The sequence below is a fragment of the Vicia villosa genome, linkage group LG2 (assembly GCF_029867415.1).
Source record: "Vicia villosa cultivar HV-30 ecotype Madison, WI linkage group LG2, Vvil1.0, whole genome shotgun sequence".
NCBI lineage: Eukaryota > Viridiplantae > Streptophyta > Magnoliopsida > Fabales > Fabaceae > Vicia > Vicia villosa.
The window spans coordinates 181,606,523-181,613,622 of record NC_081181.1 but is presented as its reverse complement, the minus strand read 5'-3'; the positions used below and the strand labels follow the sequence as shown (position 1 = coordinate 181,613,622).

At 33.9% G+C, this 7,100-nt stretch overlaps 1 protein-coding gene and 1 long non-coding RNA gene across 2 annotated transcripts; one reads left to right on the top strand and one right to left on the bottom strand.

Moving 5' to 3' along the window:
* Positions 1 to 2,876: 2,876 nt before the first annotated feature.
* On the top strand, positions 2,877 to 3,979 carry LOC131653174 (dehydration-responsive element-binding protein 1A-like). The gene has a single exon (XM_058923263.1). It carries the CDS (start codon positions 3,129 to 3,131, stop codon positions 3,813 to 3,815), a length of 687 nt encoding a protein of 228 aa, XP_058779246.1. The 5' UTR covers positions 2,877 to 3,128; the 3' UTR covers positions 3,816 to 3,979.
* A 1,275-nt stretch (positions 3,980 to 5,254) lies between these two features.
* On the bottom strand, positions 5,255 to 6,509 carry LOC131653175 (uncharacterized). Its single transcript, XR_009298973.1, has 2 exons — positions 6,376 to 6,509; positions 5,255 to 5,598 (listed from the first exon to the last, which is right to left on the bottom strand). It is a non-coding gene; the product is annotated as an uncharacterized LOC131653175 (long non-coding RNA).
* Between the last annotated feature and the right edge of the window lie 591 nt (positions 6,510 to 7,100).

Genomic DNA, 7,100 nt, shown 5'->3' with positions numbered 1-7,100 from the left:
ATGAGATTGGAATTCTAGTGATGCAATTGACAAGCCATTGAGGAGCTATGGACTCGATGAAGCAATTGCCGATATTCCAGTAAAAGTCAAAGTCAAAGTCAAAGCAGTTGCTGATATTCCCGACACAATCAAAGTCTAAGAGGATGTGGCTAGCACAATCCAAAGACCTCAAAGAGCTAGACTTCGTCCAGCGAGGCTTCAAGACTATGAAGCGGTTGGTGATGATGAAGTCACACTAGATGGAGGCTTTAAAGAATAATCAGTGGAAGTCAGCTATGGTCGAAGAGTTACAAGCGATTGAAAGAAACAACACATGGGTGTTACTCGAATTGTCAGCACACACCAAAGCTATCAATGTGAAGTGGGTTTTCAAGTCCAAGCACAATAATGATGGGTCGATAGCAAGACATAAGGAAAGATTAGTAGCTCAAGGATTTATTTAGAGAGCATGACTCGACTACTCTAAAGTATATGCACCAGCAGCAAGATTGAGACTGTCATATTGGCAATAGCCTTAGCGTGCGAGCAAGGCTGGTCGACATTTCACTTAGATGTGAAATCATCATTTTTTTAATGGTCCTTTAGATGAAGAGATTTATGTCACACAACCTCCTGAGTTTGTGATACAGGAGGAAGCAAGCAAAGTGTACAAGTTGCGCAAAGCTCTTTATGGTCTCAAATAGGAGCCTAGCGCGTGAAACAAGAAAATCAACTCATACTTAGTCGAATTGAGATTCGTCAAATGCAATTCTAGGTATGATGTCTATGTTCAGGTTGTGGCACAAGGTATAACAATTATTTGGATATATGTCGATGACTTACTGGTAACTAAAAATAGCACGGAGAACTTGTCAAAGTTCAAAGAGCTGATGATGAGGAAATTTGAAATGCCAGATCTAGGAAACTTGTCGTATTTCCTACGCATGGAACTTCAAATTACCAAGCAAGGTATGGTGTTGCATCAAAGGAAATATGTTAAAGAGATACTCAAGAGATTCAGGATGGATGATTCGAATCCCGCATCTTCGGCTATGAAACCAAATTTGAAATTGGAGAAGCATGGAGAGGAGGACAAAGTCGATGTGCCTTTTTTTAAACAAATTGTCGGATCTCTTAGATATGTATGCAACAGTCGACATGATATAGGTTTTTCAGTCAAATTAGTGAGCAGATACATGAGTGAACCAAAGGTGTTACACATGAAAGTTGCAAGAAGAATCATGAGATACTTAAAAGGATTGATAAACTGTGGAATTCTGTTTCCACGAAGTTTAGAAGACAAAGAAGTTGTGATTAATTGTTATTCAGATGTTGATTGGTATGGAGATAATGAAGATCGAAGAAGCACAACTGGTTGCTTCCTTCAAGTATTTGGTGTCCCAATCTCATGGTACTCGAGAAAGCAACATGTGGTGGCATTGCCATCGAGTGAGACTGAATATATAGTAGAATCCTATGATGTGTGTCAAGCAATTTGGATCATATTCGTGCTAGAAGAGATGGAGGTCGAAGTGAAGAAACCTCTGGTGCTACAGATTGACAACAAGTCAGCTATTAATCTTGCAAAGAATCCAGTTTTGCATGGAAGGAGTAAGCATGTCGAGGCTAGGTTTCATTTCCTGAAAGAGAAGGTAAACCAGGGTGAACTTGAAGTGGGGCATTGCTCGAGTGAAACATAGTTAACCGACATTTCACCAAAGGGCTGAAGATCGACAAATTCCTAACTTTGAGAAAGAACTTAAGAATAGTTCAGATCGATTATGATGAGTTTGTTCCACAACTTGAATTATAGGGGATATGTTGTGATATAATCCAAGTTGTGTAACCCAAGCCCAAGCCCACTTGGCTTGGTAGTTATTTACTTATAGATATATGCATTCTTAATTTAGTTTTATATGCGTTCAATAATAAACCCTATTTTGAATACATCTCCTCCCATTCCTTCTCTCACCCAAAATGCCTCACGCACTAACAACAATAAGCGCTTATAAATAAACTTACATAAATTATTTTTATAACAAAAGATAAAATAAATTTTAATTATTTTTATATATGTTATAAGTTATTTTCATTAATTATCTTAAAGGTTTTAAAAAATAAGTTTAAAAAAATTTATGAAAAATATCGTAAATTTTTTTTGATTAAATCTTTCAAACAATGTCACAAAACTTAAGTCCATTCAAACATGTCTTTAATTTAATTAACAAATATTAATTAAATTACTATTCATAAACATAGGAAGCAAAACAAAATTATACTTTTTTTCCTTTTAAATATACAACTAACCATTATTATTTTCTGTCAAAAAATGATTTTATATCCTAAAATGTAAAACCAAACATAAATCTATTTCTTTGACAGATTAAAAAATATTACTTTAATTTTTTACATATAGTATACATATACAAAAATTACAAAAGAAGTTAATATTTAATTTTACTATTTCAAACAAAAAGTCGTTTTTTATTTGACTAAAAGTAGATAAGAGATAAAAACAGCATAGTCCTGTTTGTTTGCTTTAGCGTCTGTTTGTTTCCACGGTAGCATCCCATCAAACGTGCGTTTAGTGTAAAGCTTGGATTTCTAGCTTTTGAATATCACGGTAAAAAGTGCATTGGGACGCGATAAATTAAGCCTGGACGCTGAACCAAACACATACTTAATAACCTTAATAACTCTATTTCAAGGAAAAAAAACATGATATAGTGTCTTAGAAGATACTAAATGGATAACTTTATTACTATTTTTGAGTATTGTGTGGGGTCTCTACGTCTTTCCTTCTCATCACTTTCCCTTTCTCTTTTTCAAATATATAACCAATGACAGATCTTCCAACTTGGCATTATTATACCAGCTGTCTCATTATACTTACAAAATATCTAACCTCACTCACACAAAACAATCATATACTCACACAGAACATCACACACTCACAAAATACTCTCACGGTTACCTCTTTCCCACACTCACACAAAACACTCTCACACTCTTACCACTTTCCTTCAATTCAACCATGGTTCCCTATATATACAACACCTTACTCTTCACAATTCTTACACCAACTCCATCTTCAGCCTTCAATTTCACTTATCAAAACCTTTGTCATCTACTCTCTCTAACGCACAATCATGTTTCCAACTAACAACCCTTCCACCTCACAATCCACTTCTTCAAAACCTTCAACTTTAGAAATCTCTATCGAGGTGCCAGTTTTCAACGAGGAGGTGCGATTAGCTGCGAGTACACCGAAGAAGCGTGCAGGGAGGAAGAAGTTCAAGGAGACTCGCCACCCGGTGTTCAGGGGTGTGAGAAGGAGGAATTTAGATAAGTGGGTGTGTGAAATGAGAGAGCCTAACAAGAAGACTAAAATTTGGCTAGGAACTTTTCCGACGGCCGAGATGGCAGCCCGAGCCCATGATGTTGCAGCCTTGGCATTGAGAGGTCGCAACGCCTGTATCAACTTTGCAGACTCAGCTTGGCGACTCCCTGTTCCTGCCACTACTGCAACAAAAGATATACAAAAGACAGCTGCACAAGCTGCCGAGGCATTCAGACCAGATAAGACTTTCCTATCGAATAAGGTTTTAACCACTAATGATATTGACACTGCTGTAGCCACCTCCGCTGCCACAGCGGAGCAGCTTATGTTTTGTATGGAAGAAGATGAAGAGAAGGAAGTGTTGAACATTCCAGATTCATTAAGGAATATGGCGCTGCTGTCTCCTACACATAGTTTGGGGCATGAGTTTGAGTATCAAGATATTAATACAGACTTTGAAGATGTTGAGTTGTCACTATGGAGTTTTTCTCTTTGATTTGTTTGGTTTTTTTACTTTTATTTATTTTTATATGAAGTTTGCTTTTATTTTTGGATTTTAGAATGAAAATTTGTTTGTACTTTAACCATTTTTTGGATTGTAGAATGGAAAATAGCTTGTATGAACCATTGTTTAATAATGTATATATACATAGGTTGAAATTGAAAAATATATCATTTTTTTGTAGCTTTTCTGTGAAAGTAGCTAACCAAGTATAAACTGCATCACGGGCCTTTTTAACTATTGCAATATGACAGTTCTTTATTCCACTACCTTAGTGATGATATTGTTAATGATTTCTTGTCTGTAATTATAATAATATGAAATGTCAAAGGGATTTAAGTGTTTTGACATTAAGCTAATTAGTAGTTCAACTTCACCTGCTGTACACAGATTTAATTGCTCCATCCATACACTTAACTCTATCTTTGCGCTAAAAATGAATACAAAATGTGAACTTAATGGGTAGATATTGTATATAGTAACTTTTATAACTAATAACATGTTCTAAACAATTTACAATGGGAACACCTATGATGGCTTATTTTTACAATAAGATGTACTAATGTCAACCACAATTGATGAGTTTTTATCCATATAGCTCTTGTTTAACTATACACAGCTCCACAACATATGTTAGAACCCAAAAAAAATTTCCACAATCTTCAAATTCGTTCTTTGCAATGTTGCCTTTAAAACTTGGTCAGCATTTTTATATTCTTTCTAAGAATAAATCGAAAAATATATATTAACTAATATTTTACCTGAAATAATCTCCACAAGTCTTTTTGACCATTGAATGAATATCTTCTCATGCACAACCAAGGAAATAAGTTGTATACTATAAGCAGAATGAGTCCATGATCTATGGCTACTACATTAATTCCTTCTGTAGAAAGACCAAGCTTAAGGGTTTTTGGCACATTGTAAAAATCTAGAAACAAAGAATCTAATCTTTTTCCATTACAAAGAATCAATCGGAGTGTGAAAATGTCCATAGTACTACAAGGAAGACCCTTGATGCTCATACCACATTTAGAATCAACATCATTCACTTTGATGAGTAATACCCCACACCAAGTGACTCATCATACTCTTCAATTTTTTTTTCAATATATAATCATTAGCATACACATATTTTCTTATACCTGATATCTATCAGTCAAAAAATCTTCTCATTATGACAATACGACAATGTATTAAATTTTGAAAGCATGCCTTTAAACAAGTTCCAAATTCCATTGAAACTTTTGTCCATCAACCTATTTTTTTGACCTCAAGTTGAACAACATCAACACTACTGAAAACGTGTGAAAAATATTGTACATCAAATAGAAAGACTATTTTGTGCCACTGCTCAAAGTATCATACATATAATTTGATGAAAAGACTTTCAACCAATATCACTAATGATGTCATCTAGTTAATCATCAATGTCTACTTCAACTTCATGTTTAGCTATATACAATCTTACATCCATTTTGCACAAGTCTAATTTGGTTTCAACATACTCGTAAACATTCTCACATTTTTCGGCAATCAACAAAAAACACTACGACGGGAACAAACTCACAATCTACTTAATAATAGAAAAGGACTCACTTTTAAAGTCAATTTGTAAACCATGGCATGGAACTCTATTTACTCTTCTAAAATAAACAACAGAGTCATTTTATCAATACCATTTATTATGAATGATATCACACTTTACTTGTTTAAGATCTAACACACCAATTGCAAGTTCCTGACAATGCAATGACCAGGACCAGTGTCTCCATGCCTGAAATAAATAAAGGACTTAGGATGAGAATCTATTAAAGACAAAAAACACAACAATAATGTGTGATTGAAGGGTTTTGTCGAGATAGTATATATTGTTCTAAACTCTAAAGTATGAAAAGCAGGTAAGTTAAAAGACTACTGTTATCAAATGTTTGTTCTGATTTAAAAGGAAGCAACATAAGTTCATGCATTGCAGAAGGTTAAACCTGACCGAGTTGTCCAGCCTTTAAAATTGAAAACTACTTGATAATATTTCCATTCTGTATTAAGATAGCACTTAGCAGCCTATCTATTTTTCGAATCCAACACATGAATATAATTAATACCAATTTTGAATCTAATTCCAACTCTATTGAATCTATGTCCGAAAACAGATGAATATAACACAGAAGTCCTTACCTTCTTAGACGACTTGGATTCAGGCTATATTTAGAGCTTATTAACAAAGACCCGTCACAAATTATCTCAATATTACACCTAATACATAGTTTTCCCAACCTTAAACTTACCATTTTCGCTTTCTCAAAACTCAGAATTAAGACCAAATAAAAAATGAAGAACAAGGGAAAATCAATCCATTTCAAGGCAAAAGCGATATTTTCTCGGATTAGAGTTTTCAAGTAAAACAGTCGCAATTGATTTTGCAACATGAACCGAGCCAGGTGAAAATCTTAAACAGCACAATCTATTCCAAAATTTAGGGTTTTAAAGAAAAATTAGGGATTTTGAGTTTTGAAGCATGAATTGAACAAAAATAAAGGAATAGGAAACTAACCTTTGAAGGAGAAGATGGACGACGGTGGAAGGAGAAATCAGGTTTGAAATAAAAAGCATAAGCATAATAAAAGTGGAAACTTTTTTTTTTTTTTTTTGAATAAACCAAAATATATTAAAAAGGAAAAGGATTAAAAAAACACAAGAGGGGTAAAGAAAAGTGGAAACTGAAAGTGTTCATGTTAAAAGTGTTGTGTACACGTGGACAAAGAAAAGTAAAACAAAAAAACAATTGAAAATTTTGGTGGGGGTAAAGATAAAATTATCCGAATTGGGAAAGAAAAGGAGTGGAAGGAATAGGGTAATGTCTCACAAAACGCGTGTTTGTTTTAAGAGAAACGGATGCGACAGAAGTAGGAGCCACAAAATACAAATAATCCATATATAGAATAATAACTGACGCGATACAAAGAGCCACAAATAATCCATATATAGAATAATATTCCGAATAAAGAAAATTAACGAGAAATTGACTTGTAAAACAAAACATGTGGCTGTCATGTTCTAGTCACACAAAAAAGACGTGGCTGTAATAAAGCACTCAATTATTCTAATTTGAGCATTCATTACTTCCCCCACGCGCGAATTCAAGGTTAAGTCTGTCATTTATATAAATAATTTATAGAGTTAGCTAATTCTTATATAAATAACTAGTATGTTCAACTACTAATTTTTGTATTCATTAAAATAATTATAATGATAATTTTGCAACCATTTATGAGGAGA

Excerpts from the sequence above, each read along its gene's own strand:
- LOC131653174 (XM_058923263.1), top strand. The coding sequence starts at position 3,129 with ATGTTTCCAACTAACAACCCTTCCACCTCACAATCCACTTCTTCAAAA.